This window comes from Canis lupus, chromosome 15 (genome assembly GCF_003254725.2).
Source record: "Canis lupus dingo isolate Sandy chromosome 15, ASM325472v2, whole genome shotgun sequence".
Classification (NCBI taxonomy): domain Eukaryota; kingdom Metazoa; phylum Chordata; class Mammalia; order Carnivora; family Canidae; genus Canis; species Canis lupus.
In genome coordinates this window covers 39,336,404-39,357,257 of record NC_064257.1, presented here as the reverse complement: position 1 = coordinate 39,357,257, position 20,854 = coordinate 39,336,404, and the positions used below count along the sequence as shown (strand labels likewise).

The following is a 20,854-nucleotide window of genomic DNA, read 5'->3' as shown; positions in this document are numbered from 1 at the left end:
TATAACTTCTAGAATTTTAAGATACTAAACATACTTAACTCCCTAGAATTTGGAAATATCGAAATTTTGGTGGACACTAGCATTTTATATGCTAGAAAGCTTTTGGGTTTGTATGTGTGTGTGTGTGTGTGTGTGTGTGTGTGTGTGTAAGCTCTATACCAATGGTGCAGCTTGGACTCATGACCCAGAAATCAAGAGTTGCATGCTGGACAGACTGAGCCAGCCAGGTGCCCCACTAGAAAGCCTTTCAATTTGAACATCATCTGTATTTATATATGTGATATAGTTTTTAAAAGCAGTGATATAGAATTGTCACCTCAAGTTACAACTAAATGGTCAGAGTAGTTTTAAATGACTTTAAAAAGTTCATCACCAGCAGCCAACCCTCCCAAAGAATTAAAGCTAAATATTACCTGTAAGATATGATCTCCTTTAGATGATTGGTTAGGAGTTTTCCTCCTACATTTATCCTACAAAGGGAGAATTCAAATTTGGTTCAGTTTATCGCACCTTTCATTTGGTTTTAACCTAAGAAAAACACGAAAATTGAATACAACTCACCGAATAATTGCTTCTTTTTTCTTTTTACTTCTACAATAGGGAACTATATGTGTAAAGGAATATCCACTATCTACAATGATACAGCACAACTCGGAAGGATTATCTCGAAAATACCTATGCGCACTGAGAGCACCAGCTATTCAGAAAAAGATAAAGAAAACTGGATTATATAAAGTGTACTTAATTTAAAGTAACTTAAAGAAAGGTAACAAATTAAGGCAAACACAAAGACAAAAACTTTCCTTTATTTCTATATGTCAATTAAAAATAATATGCATAACTATCACAAGCTCTCTGCATTTAAACTAAAACATCACATTTTGTGGTAAACATGACTTAAAACTTTTGTGATCAATTTTTAAAAGTAAATATTCTTAATTATTTTAACATCATAACTTATTTTAACAGTTGATAATTTTACTGAGCATTTATTACATGCTGAGCACAATTCTAAAAACTCCATGAGTATTTGTGTTTTAATCTTCACAACAGTTCCATTTTATGGATGAAGAAATTGAAGCACAGAGAAGTTAAATAATATACTCAATGTCATACAACTAGAAAGTAACAGTCAAGATTCAAACCACCTAGAGTGATTCTAGAGCAAGGTTTCTCAACCTCAGAACTACTGACATTTTGAGCCAGATAATTTCTTGTTGCTGGAGGCTGTCCTATTCATTTTAAGATGTTTAGCAGCATCTGTGTCCTCACAGTCGAGACAACCAAAAATGTCTCCCAATGTTGCCAAATATCCCAAGGAGCAAAATCACCCTGAAGAACACTGTTCTAGAGATTGTGCTCTTAACCATTATAGTATAGTATCACTCATACAGACTTAAATTCTGCAAGCTAAATATTTGAGTACTTTCATTGTACAATCATGTAATGTAATTCTAGCCTTTCATAAACTAGTAAGCATATAAATATCTAAATGATATATCTAAATATCTAGATAATATTTTCAGATTGGTTTTCCACATATTGGCAGGCTGAGCTATTAACATTTCAATCAATAATAATGATAGTGAACACATCAGTGGCAGAAAAGGTAACCTCCTTAGAAACAATCTTTCAGAACTTAAAAATATGTGGCTAGTGGAGCACCTGGCTGGTACAGTCGTTACAGCATGTAACTCTTGATCTCAGGGTTGTGAGTCTGAACCTCAGAGTTTACTTTAAAAAACAAACAAACAAAAAACTAGTATGTGGCTAGTAACTTCATTATGGAGAAAATACCAAACTAGTAAAAAGATGAAGTGAGAAAAGTCTGATTAGATAATCTCTAAGAGTATACCTAATTTTTAAATTCCATGTTTTATTTCCTTCAAATCTAAAAAAATGTCACCCAATATTCTTGGATTTTAAGTGTTTCTCTTTACCCTATTCATGTCTGTATTCCCATTACTTAATTGCAATCAAAACTTTAACTCACCATTTACTCTTAAGACTGCTTGGAACTGATATTCTTCAAAGAGGATTTCATTCATTGATTCTTGAATTGAAGTGAAATTAAAGTATGGTTCTGTGATAATAATATTGGTATCTAAAAAATCAACCTATGAGAGAAAAAAATTCCACAAGTTTTATAACTTTGTAGTCATAAACACTTGTTTTACATATATAAACAAAAATATTATTCCTCACAATAATCCTAGAAGTCTTATTACTAACCCTATTTAATTGGCCAACTGAGGTACAGAAAAGTTGAATACATTACCAAGGTTCATGTAACTAGTTAGGGACATAGCTAGGATTTGAATCCCGGAAGACTGATTACAGGATCCAGGCACTTTATTATTCAATTTTAACTCTCTTAATGGTAGCATTAATAAAATGATACTATCAAATTGTTTGAAGATCAGCGTGCAAAAGTAATGAAAAATACAACTACAAGCATTAGAGATGTTTTGTTTTCCAAGTCAAATGGCCAGAAGCTTTAGCATAGTGTTTACATAATTCTCTCCTACACCCTTAAGAAGCATTAAAAACTGAAAATTCACTCGCTATACCTAAAGGTACATTACATACATTAAAAGCGCAAAATTCTCACATAATATTCACAATTTAGGTATGTGGACAAAAATATTTTACTGTGAAAACAAATAGGAGATGGTGAATTGATCTAATAATAGCAGACATGTGAATAATCTTGAGTTCCATACAGACTCTCTTAACCTCAAATTCACTTCAAAATGAAAATTCTATTCATATGCAATTACTTAATTTTAAATATTTAAATATATTTAAAATATTTATTTTTTTTTAATTTTTTTAATGTATTTATGATAGTCACAGAGAGAGAGAGAGAGAGAGGCAGAGACACAGGCAGAGGGAGAAGCAGGCTCCATGCACCGGGAGCCCGACGTGGGATTCCATCCTGGGTCTCCAGGATCGCGCCCTGGGCCAAAGGCAGGCGCCAAACCACTGAGCCACCCAGGGATCCCTAAAATATTTATAATATTTTTAAATATTATACTTCTTCAAAACTAAGAACAGTATATTAGTGACTTAAATATAACTTTTGAAACATATTCTAAAGTTAAAGCTAGATACCTCAATTACCTTCAACCCCAATCCCAGAATTACTCTCTGGAATCTGTCCTTGGCCTTTCCTCTTTACTGATACCACCTTATCTCTCACCTCAAATAATGCCACTGCCTTCTCAATGCCCTTTCTGCCTCCATTCTCTTCTCATTCTGCTCGGTCTTCTGTGCCGCTAGCATAATCATCAGCAAGTATTTTTCTAAATCAGAAATCTGATCACCCTCTGTAAATGTATTCCTCACCACACAAGTCCGTCCTTCTATGACTTGACACTGCCTAGGAGGAAATAGTGCCCATACATTTGCAATTTCATCCCCCCTTCAACCCATCTTACAGCGTGTGCTGGTAAATGGTCAACAACCAGATCTCCAGGGGGAGAAAAAGCCCTGATTTGTAGGGTTTACCATGGTCTGTGTTATAGATACTGTCACCATGGTTGATTTCCAGCTATCCTGAAGTCACCAAACCCTGAACACAGAGCTGGGAAGAAATGCATGTAATTGGTTCTCATGACCCCGTAGGAGCCAACTTTCAGCACAAGACTATTCAGTAAAAATTCTGAGTCTAGGGGATCCCTGGATGGCTCAGTGGTTTAGCGCCGGCCTTTGGCCCAGGGCGTGATCCTGGAGTCCCAGGATCGAGTCCCACATCAGGCTCCCTGTGTGGAGCCTGCTTCTCCCTCTGCCTGTGTCTCTGTCCCTCCACCCCCGTGTCTCTCATGAATAAATGGGTAAAATCTTTAAAAAAATAATAATAATAAGTCTATTCACTTCACACCATGCTCTCCCCCCTACCAGATTTTAGCTCAAGTAATCATAAGTATATAAGTATTACTTTTCATAAACATATATATTTTGGCAGTGTATATAATTTTAAAAGCTAAAAATGAGTGATAGTACATAGTAACCATGTGGAACAGATTTATTTAAGTCATATTAAGGTGTAAACTAGCTTTATATCCTATCCTGTTGGTTCTTGCATTAACGTGAGTTAATAATTCTTTGGTGCTGTAATTTTTCATTGAATAAAGCATGGAAATAGAAATTTGAATACATACTCCAATTTGTTACCTGATACATTTCTTTTCCAAAAAGGTAATCCCAAACTTGTCTTTGAACATCCCAATTCACCAAGTAGCCCTAAAAAAATTCTTGTATAAATTACCACAAATATTTGAATAATTTTTAAAAATCACATTAATATACTCTAAATGACTAATTGCTCTTTATGGTTACCTTCACTACTCAAACACTGTTTAAGGAGACGCCACTCTATACTTACACTTTTTTAACATGTTCATCTCATTTAGCTTTAATATAAACAAGTAAAATTCAGTACCACAATCAGTATCCTATAGCATCCTGCTATAGGGTCTGGTCTGGGATTGAACCCCAGACAGTAACTAAGTCATGGTCATTTATTGCTAACAAGACAATTTAATTTCAATTTTTGGTTTTAATAAGATCTTATTAAAATTTAAATAGCTTTTCTAAAAACATTCCCATACATAAAAAATCTTAATTATACATTTAAAAATTGTGTTTACATTTAGGACTATGTTGTTAGAAATGACATATAATTGAATTACCTTCTGAAAAGGAAGGATGTAAAAGAGTCCAGAAGGGTCCTTTATTTCATCTATCTGGTTAGCAGTAAAAGTTTTAAGTCGTGCTGTTTTTGACCTGAACTGACAGTTAGGAATTACCCTGTAAACAAAGAAATAATATAATTATTTCCTAACTACTCACTTAGAAAGTATAATTACTTAACCACCTCCCTCCATGACAAAAAAAATATTCACAACCAGTGTTTTTCATTTTATCTTCAAATAATTAAAAAAAAACACATTTTTTAAAAAGTTCTAATACATATGAGATCCTACACTGGACCCTTCATCTTTCTCAAGTAATCCTTAAAAAATCCTTCCAGGTGGGTATGGATCCTGCCACCACCAGATGACAGTCAGGGCTCAGGTAAAGTTCTGGTCCTTTTGGCTTTAATGTGGGAATCTTAATACCACTCGGGCAAAAGATTTACAGTTTCAAAATTCTTGCCATTAAAATTAGATCTCTAAGAAGCCAAAGATTTTCAATTAGCAGGATGCTATAGGATACAGGAGGAGGAAGTAGTTCTTAATATGGTTGCCTCCTACCACAGGCTTACAATCTGGTTAGGAAGACAAACTAAAGTCATCATCAACCATACACACATGTACACATGTATGTGTGTGCAGGAGTGGGAGAAGGGGAGGGGAGAGAGAGAGGAGGAGAGAGGGAAAGGATATTGGGACAATACTGCAAACATGTTTTGTATCAGCTTATTTCATTTATACTATGTTGTCATTTTCTCTACATGTTTAAATATGCTTTGAGGACATGATTTTTTTTTTTTCTTTAAAGATTAATTTTAGAGAGAGAAAGCAAGAGAGTGAGAGAGTGCAAGAGCTGGGGGTTAGGGTGCAGGGAGAGAGAGAATTTCAGGCCAACTCCCAGCTGAGGGCAGAGCCCAAGGGGTGATTCAATTCCATTCCCTAAGATCACCATCTGAGCCAAAGTCAAGAGTCTGATAGTCAACGCACTGAGCCATCCAGGCGATTGGAGGACGGGATTTTTAAAAACCGCACTACAGTCAATCTTATGGTTGTACTGTAATATTAGTCTATTTTCTATTCTTGATTATTCAGCTTGCTTTCTTTTCCTTTTTTCCCACCATACACAATGTCTGTAACATAGAGCATCCTGTATTTATTCTTATCAAACCCTTCATACTTATTCCTTAGGAAACTGATAGCAGAACTACTGTGGCCAAAGGATAAAAACAGTGATACACATTGCCAAAAAACATTTTCCGGAAGACTAAGAATTTACGTTTCTATAAGCGTTCTCTTTAAAAAAGAAAAAAAAGAAAAGGAGAAAGAGAGGGCAGAGAATCCTCTGTAAACATTTTAGAAGTAAAGCATCTTTTCTTCTCTCTATATACGTATATATTTGACGAATGCCATTGTAGTGATTCCGTCAAATCAAGTCTATCAACCAGGTCGGCCAAGGCACACCAAGGGGCTTAGGCACGAAGCCTTCAACGTCTCCAACCAGTAGGTCGTTTTTAAGCGCTTCTGGGGTCACAGGACCCACTGAGGATCTGGTGAAAGCCGCGGCAGTGCCCTCAAGAATGTGCATATGCACACACATGTCCGCGCTTCCTGCGGTTCCTGAACTTCGGGGACGCACCGCTTCGTCGAGCACCGCTTCTCAAAGAAGCCTAGTTTCCTCAACGATTTCCTGTACCAAAGGAAACGCACGTCCCACTTCCGGGGCCGCGTGGCCTACGTGACCGCCACAACTGCAGTGGAAAGCATCCCAGCCTCCCGGCTCCAGTCGGAGCATCCCTACGGCGCGGGTGAGGGCCACGGAGGGCCACCTGCAGTTTACTGCGCTCCCGACCGGAAGCCGAGTCTGTGAAGCCACCAGACGTCGGGCTCGTGCTGAGGAGCGAGAGAACACTTACGACACGTTTTCATGGCTGTAACCGATTTTGGCATTGTAGGCTCCGTTATCCAGCACCAAAGTCGTCATTTTACCGCGAACCCACCGGCCGTCGCTCCGTCCTCCCGTCACTTCGGCTCCCTGGGCTTCCGGGACTCTAGGGTTGGCGGGGCGGGGCGGAAGGGCGCTTCCGGTCTTCCTTAGCAACGGAGGACGCCGGAAACCAGAGACGCCCTGCAGGCCTCGCTGCGGGCGTAGGGCTGTGCAGCGCTTACCTCCACGCCCCGCCGGTTCCATCCCCCGGGAACGTGCAACCGGCTTGCGGCTTTTGCGCCCACCGTATTACGTTTTTGCCCTCCGCTTCGCACACTGACTCGCCCCGCCAATTCTCTGTTGACTTCCGTGGTGCACCTTCAGCTTTGTGCCCGCGTGTGTTCCAGTAGCATTGTTCAGTGACGTTTCCTAAGGGATGAAATGCAAAATCATACAGTGTGGAATGGGGTATGAAGTCTCTTCAGCCTCATTCCCCGCCACTGCCCATTCCATTGTAGCCTAGGCCCGACCACCTTTAAATTATAGACATGCTGTTTGATCAACTGCCTCTCTTTTCTACGCATTCATACTCTTCCTCCACCTACTTGTTCATAACACTGCGCTGTCGTTCTTACTAAAAGGTTTCTTGACACCGCACGTTACCCTGTTCTCACTCTTGAAATCAGGTGCTCCTGTGTGCTCTTGTAATACCCTCGGCTAACTCCAATACATAATAAGGGATAAGAATGAATTTTGTATTAGAATCCAGACTCCACAAAATGGCTGTGTAACCTTGGGCGATGAAGATGATGATGGGTAAAGATTTAGAAAGTGCTTAATACCTGTGAGTAAACTTTCAAAGATATATAGATATAGATATATAGATATATATAAATATATAGATATATACACATATATATCACACACACACATATATATACACATACACTAACTTAATCTTTAAATTTCTGAACTATTATTAAAATCAAAGAGATAGTGATTTATAGTCTCTGCATTTAAACTCTTGGACCAAAATCTTGGCTCTTACTAGATGCTGTGGACAGGCTAGTTCATCTCTCTATGCCTTAGTTTTCTCATTTGTAAAATACAGTAATATTAATAACACTCCCTTGCAGAATTGTTTTATGAAGAGTAAATGACACAAGTACCTGGTAGAGGTAATCATCATCATCATTGTCATCTTTTCATCATATACTCATTCTCATTTATTTTTTTAAAGATTTTTACCTTTAAGTAATCTTTACACTCAACCTGAGGCTGGAACTCACAACTCCAAGATCAACAGTCGCATGTTCCACCAACCAAGCCAGCCAGGTGCCCCCATATAATTAATCTCTTAACTTGTATAGATGGCAAACTCCTTGAAGTCAGACCACTCTATTCTACTGGTCTAGATCTTTGTATCGAAAAATCATTGAATGTCCAAAGTTAATTATGTGCAATTTTAGTCATTCTGTTTTCTCTAATTTATCACTAAACTGATAAGATCTCTTACTACAAACATGTAAAGAATGTTTTCTAAAACTTACAGCATAGGGACATCTGGGTGGCTCAGCAGTTGAGCATCTCCCTTGGCTCAGGGCATGATCCCAGAGTCCTGGGATTAAGTCCCACTCCGGGCTCCCCTGAATAGAGCCTGCTTCTCCTTCTGCCTGTGTCTCTGCCTCTCTCATGAATAAATAAATAAAATATTTTTTTAAAAAACTTACGGCATAGAGCTGACATCATTTCTAGTCATCTTTCATCTCTTAAAATATGATTTTTCCTTCTGATTATCAGCCTTTTCTTATTTAAGCTTCTCTTTTTGCTTTCCTCAACATTTACATCCTCCTTGATTAAGATCATTTTTGTTCTTGGTTTCAGCTGTCATTAAATAATGATAAAGCTAAAAGCAGAATTTCCACCCCCCAACTATAGTCTGAATGTTTCTACCCAAGTATATCCTAGGATAACTTTAATGGATAGCAACAAATCTAAAACTGAATTTTATCTCCAAAAAGGTTTGTTCCACCTAATTACTTATCTATATTAATAGTATGTCCCAAGATCCACATGGTGCATCAAGCTAGATACCTCAATTACCTTCAACCCCAATCCCAGAATTACTCTCTGGAATCTGTCCTTGGCCTTTCCTCTTTACTGATACCACCTTATCTCTCACCTCAAATAATGCCACTGCCTTCTCAATGCCCTTTCTGCCTGCATTCTCTTCTCATTCTGCTCGGTCTTCTGTGCCACTAGCATAATCATCAGCAAGTATTTTTCTAAATCAGAAATCTGATCACCGTCTGTAAATGTATTCCTCACCACACAAGTCCTTCCTTCTATGACTTGACACTGCCTAGGAAGAAATAGTGCCCATACATTTGCAATTTCATCCCCCCTTCAACCCATCTTACAGCGTGTGCTGGTAAATGGTCAACAACCAGATCTCCAGGGGGAAAAAAAGCCCTGATCTGTAGGGTTTACCATGGTCTGTGTTATAGATACTGTCACCATGGTTGATTTCCAGCTATCCTGAAGTCACCAAACCCTGAACACAGAGCTGGGAAGAAATGCATGTAATTGGTTCTCATGACCCTGTAGGAGCCCACTTTCAGCACAAGACTGTTCAGTAAAAATTCTGAGTCTAGTCACTTCATACCATGCTCTCTCCCCTACCAGATTTTAGCTCAAGTAATCTCAAGCATATATTACTTTTGTTAAAATACAATTCAACTGAGTAAATTTAATTGGCTTTACTGAAAGATTCATGAACCAGGCAGTATCCAATCTAGCCAACTAAGGGGAATTCTAAGTAGAGAAATTGTACAAAAATGGAAGTAGGTGGAGGCCACTGCAGAGCTTGAACTCAAGACTCTGTGATCAAGATCTGAGCTGGGATCATATCAGACACTTAACCAACAGAGCCACCCAGGTGCCTCCTAAAATGACCTTTCTTATGTGAAGGAAGTGGTGTCTTTTTCCAGGGACCCTTGACTCCTGCTTATATAATTTTAAAAGAATTAAAAATATGACTCTGTTACAAGTATATAATAAACATGTGCAACAGTTTTAAGTCCTATTAATGAGTGAACTAGCTCTAACTCCTATTTTATTGGCTTTTACATTAATATGAGTTGATAAATCTTTGGTGCATATCCATTATACATCTGTATGACAGTCATGTTTTTTAACTTTTAAAAATTATACTTTGATAATTAAAAAGCAATTAAGAAAAATGTAAAGGGGTGTTGGGTGGCTCAGTTAAACATCTGACTTGGGCCCAGGTCATGATCTCGGGATCCTGAGATTGAGCCCCATGTTGAGCTCCCTGCTCAGTGGAGGAATTTGCTGGTCCCTCTGCCTTTGCCCTGCATGTTTTCTCTCTCAAATAAACAAATAACATCTTAAAAAAAAAAGATGTGAATTTATTTAAACCACTGAATTTATAGTGTTATTTTTTTAAAGATTTTATTTATTTATTCATGTGAGACACACAGAGAGAGAAGCAGAGACACAGGCAGAGGGAGAAGCAGGCTCCATGCAGGGAGCCTGACATGGGATTCCATCAGAACCCCAGGATCACGCCCTGAGCCGAAGGTGGCGCTAAACCGCCGAGCCACCCAGGGGTCCCTTATAGTGGTTTTGACATATGTTCCCTCAATCCAGGGACAGAAAAATTGCAAATGTATTTCTCAATAAAAAGATATTGGTACAAATCAGTAAAAACTCATTAAAAAACACAAGCTTAAGGCAGAGTCAGTTGCCCACAGCAAACCAAGACCTAAGTACAGCTTCAACCTCTTTAGGTGTGGAATTTTAAGCCAATTAGCCTGGAATTTTCTGGTCTGCATCAATTAGGTAATCTGTCACATGGTCCCTCCTCATCCCAACATCCCTCCCAAAGGAAAATAAGGTAATCCACCTAATAGGGCTCTTGGCCTTTCCCCCTAAATGAAGGTGACCTTGCCTGAAACAGTCTTTTGTCTTTCTTTCTTTTCTTGCAATAACGTCCTGTAAATTCCTTCTTTTTATTTACTTATTTATTTATTTATTTATTTATTTATTTATTTATTTATGATAGACACAGAGAGAGAGAGAGAGAGAGGCAGATACACAGGCAGAGGGAGAAGCAGGCTCCATGCCGGGAGCCCGATGTGGGACTCGATCCGAATCTCCAGGATCGCGCCCTGGGCCAAAGGCAGGCGCCAAACCGCTGAGCCACCCAGGGATCCCCTGTAAATTCCTTCCTATAAATACTTTCCATTTTGTACAATTCCTTCCTTGGGAGTTCCCTCTACTTGCTATGTGGGATGATCCCAATTAATGAATTGCTTAATAAAGACAAATTCTCGATTTGCTTAGTTGAATTTTTTTAAACTATACTACAACTATAGTTATTAAGCTGTGAGATTCTTTAATACTTACAACTTGGAAAAGGAATCTGTGTTTTGTTCTAGCCACGACATTAGGCCACTTGCCATTTATAAGCCATGAGCTTTGACACTTCCACCTGCCTGGAACATACTCTTCCTGCTAGTGAATTAATTCCATCATATTGTGTCTGGCACTCTTTCAAGTAGTCTAGTACTTACTTAACCTTCATTAGCTTGGTTAATCCTCACAACAACCATCATGGAGCCTGAGAGGTTCCATACTGTTCCTACGATTCCATTGTTAAAAAATCTGCAGAGCTACGTTTTACATCCAAATCTTGAATTTCAAGGTCAATGCATTAAGCTAATTCAGTCTCATCTTTGAAATAACATCTCTACTGTAAATCTGCCTTTGACCTAAGGTAGAACAAATCACTCCTTCTTCGTGGGCTCATAACACTTTGCATCTGTTTTCAATAATGCTAATTTAATAGCATTTATTAAAGAGTTTGCTTAGTACTGAGCACTTTGTTGAAAACTTTATATGCATAATCTCATTTAGATCTCATAAATTCTGAGTTAGAAACTTAATATTATCTTGCATAGATGAGGAATTTGAGGCTGACACATTAAATCACTTGCCCAAGTTTACATAGCGACACAAAGGCCCAGGTAGCATTGGACCTTGAGGTAAGTCGAAGGACTTACCTCAAGGTCTTGAGAGTCTATTTACCTACCTAGTCTGTTAACTCTTTGATGACAGAACAGATTTGTTTGTTTTTGGCTAGGCAACCCCAGAATAAGGCCTAGCTCGCATTGCATGAGGAATGGTGAGGAGTCAAGCATTATCTCCTTTCCTTTCTTCAAAAAGGGCAGCTTGTTGGACTATGTGTGAACTACCTTCTCTCCCCCACCCTTAACCAGATCCTTCCTGATCCATCCCTCAGAGGTAGTGTTAATACCTTTCCTCCTTGAGACATCGCTGGGTGGTTATTTTGACTCTTTGAAAATGTTGCTTTGGGGCTGGGTGAGGTGGAGAGCTGTAATAGTTCTATTTCAATCATTTCCTTCCTTTTCATTGAAATTTTCATGTGAAATTTTGCATTCTTATTTCCGTAGCCACAACCTAGCGAGACGGTTATAGAATACACGATTAACGTATTTTGTCTCTAATTAAGGTTAAAAGTAAGGAAATTATTTTCTTCGGGTTAACACAGCTAGAACCACAGAGCCAGGACTTGAATTTCTGTCTTCTAATTCCCAGGTCCTAGACTCTTAAGACACGTTGTCAACTTTTACTTCCCTCAGGATTGGAATCACCAGAGGAAACATTAAATTACAGCATGGGCGTGTGTGTGGGGGGGGGGGGAGGGGGAGGAGCAGTATATCTTAGCAAAGAAGAAACTGAGGCAGGCGTATGAAGAAAGCGGAGTACAGCAGGTAGAGAGCAAAGCGAGCAGGGTAGTTTGTGGAGCAAATTGTGAAAAATGAAAAAAACAAGTAGGATGTGGAAGGAGCACTCCGTAATGGAGGCAGGAACCAGGCCAGAGCACAGACGGAGCATGTGAAGCCCAGGAAGGTTCTGGGATCCGGAGCGGCGCGGCAGCAAAAGACACTCATGCAGCGCGGGGCGGGGCGGTCAGCGCGGGGCGCGTTGGGGGGCGCGCAGGGCTCCGCCGCCCCCCCCCGCGCCCCCGCCCGCGCTCCCCGCGTGCATCCCCCCCGAGCCCCCCCCCGCGCGGCCCGCCCCGCGGCTCCCCCCGCCCGCAGTCTGCGTCGCCCCGCCCCCCGCGCGTCCCCGCGTGCACGCCTCCCCCGCGTCGCCCCGCCCCGCGCCCCGTCCGCGCCGCCCCGCCCTCCCCCAGGTCTCTTAGGTGATGCTGCAGCCAAGATGGCGCCGGCGGCGGCCACGGAGGCCTGAGAGCGATGCTCCGGGTCCTCGGCGGCAGCGGCGGCGGCGGCTGTGGCCTCGGCCGGGGCCTTCGGTCTCTCCCGGGCGTGAGCACTCACGCGACCCTTCGCCGGGCTAGTCCGGACCACGAAGAGAGGAGGCAGTGAGAAACGCGGAGGGAGCGCGCCGCCTCCTGGCCCGGCACCATGGCCGGGCTCATCAAGAAACAGATCCTGAAGCACCTCTCCAGGTCAGCTAGAGCCTCGGGCGTGGGGGGCCAGTCCGCCTCCGCCCTCGCCGGCCCGGGAGGCTGCGTGCAGCTCGGGGACCGCGGGGCCCGGCAGTCGTGCGGGAGGCGCCGCCTGAGCGTCCAGGTCCTGGCGGGGCAGGGGTCGCGGCCCCGATGTTCCGTGGCCGGCGGCGCCCGGCGCTGACCTCCGGAGTCGGCCCCCTGCACCGGCCGTGCCCCGCCGGCTCCGAGCGGCGTGGAGGGCGGCGGGGCAGGCAGCCTGCTGACCTGGCTCCGGGGACCCCGCCGGGCGCTGCTGCGCGGAGGCGGGGATGCTGTGTGCGGCCGGGTGACCCCGAGCTCCGTGCTCGCCTCCACTCGGAGCACGGCGTTTCGGTTCACCGAGGGCGCCTGGAGCAGTGCGGACCTTGGGGGCTGAGGCTTGTCTCCTCCGTGAAATGTTAACCTTGTGGTTTCCCGAATTCACCCCCGCCTCGCCGCTCCCGCTCCGGTGCATTAGAGTGTGTGCCTGTTTGCACAGTTAGGGTTTGTGTTCGCCAAATAGACTTCCCAGCTTTGGCAAAGTTCTTTCTGGGGTCGTTTTAGTTCGACATCATTTTGGCAAAACAGTTTTTTTTTTTTCTTTTTAAAATATGAGATCCATAAATTCAGGTAGTCAGCATCTGTGGTGATAAACAATACTTGTCATTCTTTCCGTTTCATAACGCGGTTTTAGTCAGAAACATGACTCAGTAAAGCTGGCACTTTGTTACTTCTGACTTCTCCATATTTGTCTCCGGGCGCAGGCTGAATGTGGGATCTTGTTTCCAAATGGTTAACAGAATTCAAAGCGTTTGGTTATGACCCTTTTTTGCTCTGTTATTTGTAAGTTAATGATACTAGGATAAAACTTGGGTATACAGGTATGTTCACACGGTGAAGACGGTTGATTGTCCAGATCACTGCATACCACAGGTTGCAGGTTGGGCAACAAAATCAGTATTTCTGTGAATCAGCAAATATGTTATCTAAACTTAAAGCATTGAGTAAGATATAACCTCTATTTTAACAAGTAGCAAATTATAGCAGCACTTATGAATATGCATTTCTTAATATTATCGCTAATTGAAATGTTTTAATAACTTGTACCTACGGTCCAATACTGAATTATTTTATTTTGGAAAAAGGTTTTATCTTTTTAATTATTATTTAGGTAATACCTGACTTAATCAGATGTCCTCTAGCCTTTGTCATACTCCATTCCCCAAGAAAATTCAGACTTCCAGAAAATGATTTGAGCGTTTATCTTCCAAGGATGATGGCACATGGCTAGTTCCATTCCAGACGCTTGGGAGAAAAGTTAATTCAGAGTGTCTTACGTTGTTAGTTTAATTCTCTTGTGGAACTTCAGTTGAGAAAGACTCTTAAAGATTAATAGCAAAGGTGGTGGCTTACTTCACAAAAGAGACCACAACTACATATTCAGAATTGAGTCCTTGGGGTACTATTTGATCTGTGTGATTTTTAATAGCTTTGTGGTAAATGGTAATAAGGATTGTTTTTCAGAGATGAGGATTTTTGTTTTTGCATCTTTGGCCATTTGTATGCCTTTCCTTCCTTCCTCCCTTCTTTCGACTTAGAGTTGACACACAATGTGAACATTAGCTTCAGGTGTACAACACAATAATGTGACAACTCTATGGGTTATGCTGTGCTCTCCACCAAGTGTAGCTATCACCTGTCACCACACAATGTTATTATAGTACCACTGACTGAATTCCCTGTGCTGTACCTTTCATCCTTGTGACTTGCCCATGATCAGAGCCCTTTACTCTGCCAACCATGAGTTTGTTCTTTGTATTTATGGATTTCTGCTCTTTTGTTTTTCTTTCTTTAGATTCCACATGTAATTGAAGTCATATGTATTTGTTTTTCTGTGTGTGATTTATTTCACTTAGCATAAAACCCCCTAGGTCTATCCATGTTGTTGAAAATGGCAAGACCTCATTCTTTTTTATGGCTGAGTACAGATGTGTTTTTGAAACATGAGTTTTTAGTTATTTCATATTTCAAAACTTAACTTGGGTGACTAAAGAGTATCAAATTCATATTCTTGGCTAGAATGTTGATGTGTGTTGTAATAAATTATAGTTATTCAGGTAGAGGTGAATTTTTGAAATTACCTGGGTCAAGCTTAATTTTACAGATTATCCAGTAATAAAGATGTCTCTATTAAAGTAATTATCTTTAATTATGACAATGTAAATGTTTAACAGGAAATACTTAGAACACATTACCTTCCAATAATAAACGTTTCTTACAGCCAGCGGATGCCATTACTGACCCTTCAAAGGAGGCCCTACCTGACCAACCTTTTCATCCTTCTCTGTCTGTATAGATGCTCGTTCTTTGTCTTCTTCACTTGAAAGTAAACTGCATGATGGCAGGAATTTTGTTTTAATCTAGCAGAATGTAGGCACTCAGCAACTTTTTTTTTTTTTTGGTAATGAATGGTGGCACCAAAGCATTGACTTGCCCTTGTATTTTCATAACTGATTAAGACTATATGCCACCAGTGTTATCATAGATATTGGGTATGGTCAGTTTCCCTGTGTTTTTTTTTTAAGACTTATTTATTTATTTATTCATGATAGACAGAGAGAGAGAGGCAGAGACACAGGCAAAGGGAGAAGCAGGCTCCATGCCGGAAGCCCAATGCGGGACTCGATCCAGGGTCTCCAGGATCACGCTCTGGGCCAAAGGCAGACGCCAAACCGCTGAGCCACCCAGGGATCCCAATCCCTGTGGTTTTTAAGAAGGTAATTGAATTACTGAATAAATGAGCCTTTGTTGTCCTGGAAAGGAAGGACCGGAAAATTGACTCTATATATGGGACCTTCCAGTAAGAAGGAGACTGTAAAGGAAAACAGGAGAAAGAAAATGCTTATTCTGAGCCTTGAGATTGAAGTATGGTGAAATTGTAACATTAAAACCAGTGTTCCTGAGATACAGGGGCTTGAGAAACTGGTATATTGGAAAATTATAAAAGAGAAATTCTTAAGAGATTCTTAAGAGATTAATAAATGCTTTAAGTAAATGCTGAACTATTTGAGAAGTATAAATCTGTATAGTAGTTCCCTGCCCAGTTGTTGTTTAGTTTGTATCCTAAGCATCTGTTGCATCCTTAATAAAAAATAGTTTGTGGGACACCTGGGTGGCTCAGTGGTCTGCCTTCGGCTCAGGGCGTGATCCTGGAGTTGCAGGATCAAGTCCCACATCGGGCTTCCTACATAGAGCCTGCTTCTCCCTCTGCCTGTGTCTCTGCCTCTCTCTGTCTCTCATGAATAAATCAATAAAATCTTAAAAAAAAAAGTTTAAAAAAATAGTTTGTGTACTTGGAACTGATCTGAAACTGAACAGGGAAGGAGAGAGAGAGAGAGAGAGAGAGCGCGTGCGAGCTGGAGCTTGCCCACGTGCCTCCTGGGATTGGGCAAGGGGGCAGGGCAAGAGGGTGAGGGAGTGTGTGTGGTGGGGGTGGGGATTGGAGTAGTTATATTTTAAGAGAAGTGAAACAGGAAAGTCCTTGAAGAGAAATTACTGTGAACCAGCACAGAGTATGTTTTGGAGTCTTCTCCAAGAGAGTATTTTTCACAAAAGAATGAAGAGTTCTAAGGAAAAGTTAGAACAAATGTAAAAAAGGAAATAACGAGAGCTACCTTTCAAGGCCTCCTGTTACTGTGGCATTTGTATTTGTGTGTTCAAACAGGAGAAGAGGAGGAAAATAGAAGCTAGAAGATGAAGTGTATTAACACTAGGACCTGAGAAGGAGTAAGAGAGATTCAGATACAAATGTTCCCTCTTCCCTTCCTCCCATGCTTTGGCTCATACACACTAAGCTGGACACAAGGTTTATGGGAAGTGGGAGTTGGCAGGACAACCATTCATAAAGTCTTATACAACCATGGAGTCTTTGTATAGTTTAAAATTGTGGTTTTCAATCAGGTGATTTTGCCCCTTAGGGGTTACATGTTACATTTGGGATGTACTTTAGGATGTTATATTTGGTAACATCTGGATACATTTCTGATGGTCACAACTTGTGGGGTGGGATGGAGGCCAGGAATGCTGCTAAACATGCTGCAGTACACAGCATAGTCTCCCACAACAAATAATTATTTGACCCAAATGTCAGTAGTTTTGAGATTGAGAAACTTGTTTGAAGTATACAAGCATTTCAAATGTTTGAACTAGGGTACTGGTACTACTTCAGGTTATTTTGTTTTTGCAAACAACAAAAACCTCAGTTTAACTTAAGTAATAAGGGAATTGTAACAGAAAGCTGTTGGGATAGGTCCCAAAGTCTGGGGAGAGGCAGGACCTAACCAGCTCCTAAAATTTCATTGGACAAGTTAATTCTCTGTTGTGAAGACCTGCTCTGTGTTTGAAGGTCTTTAGCAGCATCTCTGGTCTCTACCCACTAGATGCCAGTAGCACTCCAGGCATTGTTAATATCCCCTGGGAGTAAAATCTCTTGATTGATAACTACTGCTTCTACCTCTCACAACTCCCTGTTTTTGGTTTTTCTGTCAAGTTTTAGATTCCTGGGAGAGAGAACCTGTTTGGCCCAGTTCTACTTACCAACATATATCAGTTAACAATGGCAAAAGGGTCATAAAGCAAAGATATGGTCAGAGGGAAACTACCTTGAGTGTGGCTTGCTGTTCCATTTGGTGTCTTTAATAGGCCCTGAACTAAAAATTAGATGTCAGAAGGCCTCATTTGCTGTATTAAAGATATTGTATTTCATCCCGGGAGGTGACTGCTGATAAAGAATTCCAGACAGAAGAGGAGCAGGATCATTAAAGATGTTTGGTTATCAGTTTGGTTTTTGGACTCCAGAGTTCAGGAGCAGTTGACTGTCATGGAAATATAGAGTCTACAGAGGGTCTCTGATTAACTTGAAAAGTAATGGATTAGAAGGACATCAGTATCCCAACGGAATTTATGGTCGGGTGAGGGGACCATTCTTGGAAAGGGACTAATAATCTAGGTAGGAGAAACTGCTTGATAGTCTCAACAAGATATGTTCCCTAAATTAAGGGGAAGGAGTAAATAGAAAGGGTGTTTTGAGAAGATTGTTGAATATTTGGAATATTTGTTAGGGAGATTAGGAATGGTTGAACACTTGCCGGGTCTTGTGAGTGAATGGCAAAGTGATAGAGAGTTTACGATGCCTCACGGTGTATTCATGGATAGCTTATGCTGTGAAAGAAAGAGAAGAGGGAAACAGCAGCTGATAGTCTGGAAAGAACCATCAAAGAATTGGAAATTTTATCTGAATGGGAGAGCAGTTGAGAAAAACAAATGAGAGAACTGGAAGGATTGGAGGTTTTGTTTGAAAGTGTCATATTAAAGTTTAAAATGTCAGAGGAGGATTAGGCCTAATTTAGGGTAAGGTATCCATTAAGGCCGTAGGACTGAATCGCTGAAGAGAAGTTAGGGTGCATATAAGCTTCTGGAGTGGAATGAGGAGTGAAGGAAGTAGAGGGAGATGAGATCACAGAGAAAACCAGGCCACCTTGTGGGGCCTTATAATGACTAGGTCTATATATCATTCCTGAATTAAATATTCTTAAAAGGAAACACAACATTATTTCAACCGTCAGAAATTATTTTTTCAAATGATAATTTTATATAATTATGATAGGCTAATTACATTTCTACTTTTATGGTAAAGCTGAATAATTTTTTTTAAAGATTTTATTTATTTATTCATGAGAGATACAGAGAGAGAGGCAGAGACACAGGCAGAGGGAGAAGCAGGCTCTCTGCGGGGAGACTGTGGGACTCAATCCCAGGACCCTGGGATCACACCCTGAGCCAAAGGCAGATGGTCAACCACTGAGCCACCCAGGTGCCCCAAAGCTCAAGAATTTTTAGAGTTGATGTTTATCAGGTTCTTGAACACTGGGCATTAGAGATACAAAGATGGGTAAGACATGGTCTCGGCTCTTGGGAAACCTCAATGATTCCTACTGTGGCATAGGAAGCATGAGTAGGATTACTAAACGTTACCTATTCCTAGAGCTATACTACCACATGAAATTTGTGAGATTTGGCTTACTTGGATTCGGCAATTGGAAAAAATTTGAGTTAATTATTACCCTTTGGGAATAGAAATAGGGATGCCTGGGTGGCTCAGCAGTTGAGCATCTACCTTAGGGTCAGGATGTGATCCCAGTCCGGCATCGGGCTCCCTGCATGGAGCCAGCTTCTCCCTCTGCCTGTGTCTCTACTTCTCTCTGTGTGTTTCTTGTGAATAAATAAATAAAATCTTTATTAAAAAAAAGAAATATAAATAAATTTACTTTTATAAGTCTATGAATTTTTTAAAGTAATTTTTAGTTAGATTGACAGTATTTTAAAAATAATCTCCAGTACTGTTGACTTTAACACTAGATATATAACAGTTGTTTATTTAACAAATATTTACTGAGTGCTACTTTGTACTGGCTCTAGTCCTTTGTGTTGTGGCATGAATCTCTGCCCTTAATGGAATTTACATTTTTAATCAGAGGAGGCTGATAGTAAAAAAAAGTGAAGAACATTATATCAGTTTGCGGTAAGTGCTATTAAAAATAGAACACAGGGAAAGGAGATAGGAAGTGCAGGGAAGTAAGGAAGGAGTTTGCTCTCTTAAATCTGGTGATCAGGAAGGTCTAATTGAGAAGGTGATATTTGAGAAGAGAGAGGAAAGAGGTAGTGGACGCAAATGCAGAGATTAAGAAGTGAAATCTTGCTTGCCATTTTTGAAATATAATAAGGCCACCAACATGAGTGAAGTGAGGAGTGAAGTTAAGTAGAGGAAGATGCATCAAAGAGAAAACGGGGCTAGAACTGGTTGGACCTTGTAATGACTTTGTCTTTTATCCTGAGTGAGATCAGAAGCCACAGCAAGGCTTTGAACCAAGGATTACTCTGCAGCCATATGGGAAGTAAATAATAGGAGGACAAGGGCAGAAACAGGAGCCTAATAAAAGTGCTAATTATCCAAGTGAGAAAGGTATCGGCTTGGGTGTAGGTTGATGTGGTGGACTTGTTGAAATATAGTCGGGTTCTAAATGTATTTCGAGAGTAGAACCGCAGGATTCTGACGGGTAAGATGCGGATTGAAAGAGAAAGAACAGTCATGACATAAGCAAATGAGGAGATGGAGTTGCTGTTAAGTAGAAGACTGCAGGAGGGGCGGGCTTTAGGTAGAGAGATACGGAGTTTGGTTTTGGGTGTATTAATTTGGATGCCTGCTAGATACCTGAATGGAGAGGCCTTTTACTAGTGAACTAATTTACGCATTTTAGTCTGCTGTTCCGTCAAATGGAGTGTAGGCAAAACGACCTCCAAAGGCCTAAGGGACCTTAAGACTGAAGAAAAACACCAAGTTCAGCTTGGTGAGAAATGGTTTATTAAGGAGGTTTATGAACAGAAGCAGGTCCTGAGTGGCTGCAAAGCAGGCAGACCTCTACAACCCCACCTCCTGTGAAACCTGCTCTTGTAGCTCTAGAGGCTGGAGAGTATGTGCGAGGAGACCACCAGGGAGGAGAATGTTTGCAAATAGGTATGTGTCGTAGTTGAATCTCCTGAGCAGATCCAAAGTGTTAACACCCCAAGGGTGTACCTACAGGTGCTGTTAAACAAAAGGGAAGAATGGGAATGGGGGCTGAATTCAAGAAGCCT

At 40.9% G+C, this 20,854-nt stretch overlaps 2 protein-coding genes across 7 annotated transcripts in view; one reads left to right on the top strand and one right to left on the bottom strand.

Annotated features, from left to right (window-relative positions):
• The window catches only part of ACTR6 (actin related protein 6), a 29,562-nt gene extending 17,441 nt beyond the window's left edge, over positions 1–12,121 (bottom strand). The window contains exons 1-7 of one of the 4 annotated variants that reach the window (XM_025439528.3): positions 11,963–12,121; positions 6,611–7,050; positions 4,695–4,812; positions 4,177–4,245; positions 1,994–2,117; positions 562–697; positions 414–470 (exon numbers count right to left, since the gene is read on the bottom strand). In XM_025439528.3, the coding sequence (XP_025295313.1) occupies positions 414–470; positions 562–697; positions 1,994–2,117; positions 4,177–4,245; positions 4,695–4,812; positions 6,611–6,885 (779 nt within the window). In that variant the 5' untranslated portion in view covers positions 6,886–7,050; positions 11,963–12,121. Of the gene's footprint in view, positions 1–413; positions 471–561; positions 698–1,993; positions 2,118–4,176; positions 4,246–4,694; positions 4,813–6,610; positions 7,051–11,962 lie in introns of those variants that run through there. The other 3 variants (XM_049094014.1, XM_025439527.3, XM_025439526.3) reach the window with 3 other exon arrangements.
• Positions 12,122–12,849: 728 nt separating this feature from the next.
• BLTP3B (bridge-like lipid transfer protein family member 3B) overlaps positions 12,850–20,854 on the top strand; it is a 97,565-nt gene continuing 89,560 nt past the window's right edge. For 2 of the 3 annotated variants that reach the window (XM_025439522.3, XM_025439523.3), the window contains exon 1: positions 12,854–13,141. In XM_025439522.3, coding sequence (XP_025295307.1) covers positions 13,098–13,141 — 44 coding nt within the window. In that variant the 5' untranslated portion in view covers positions 12,854–13,097. Of the gene's footprint in view, positions 13,142–20,854 lie in introns of all 3 variants that reach the window. The other variant, XM_049093986.1, reaches the window with a different exon arrangement.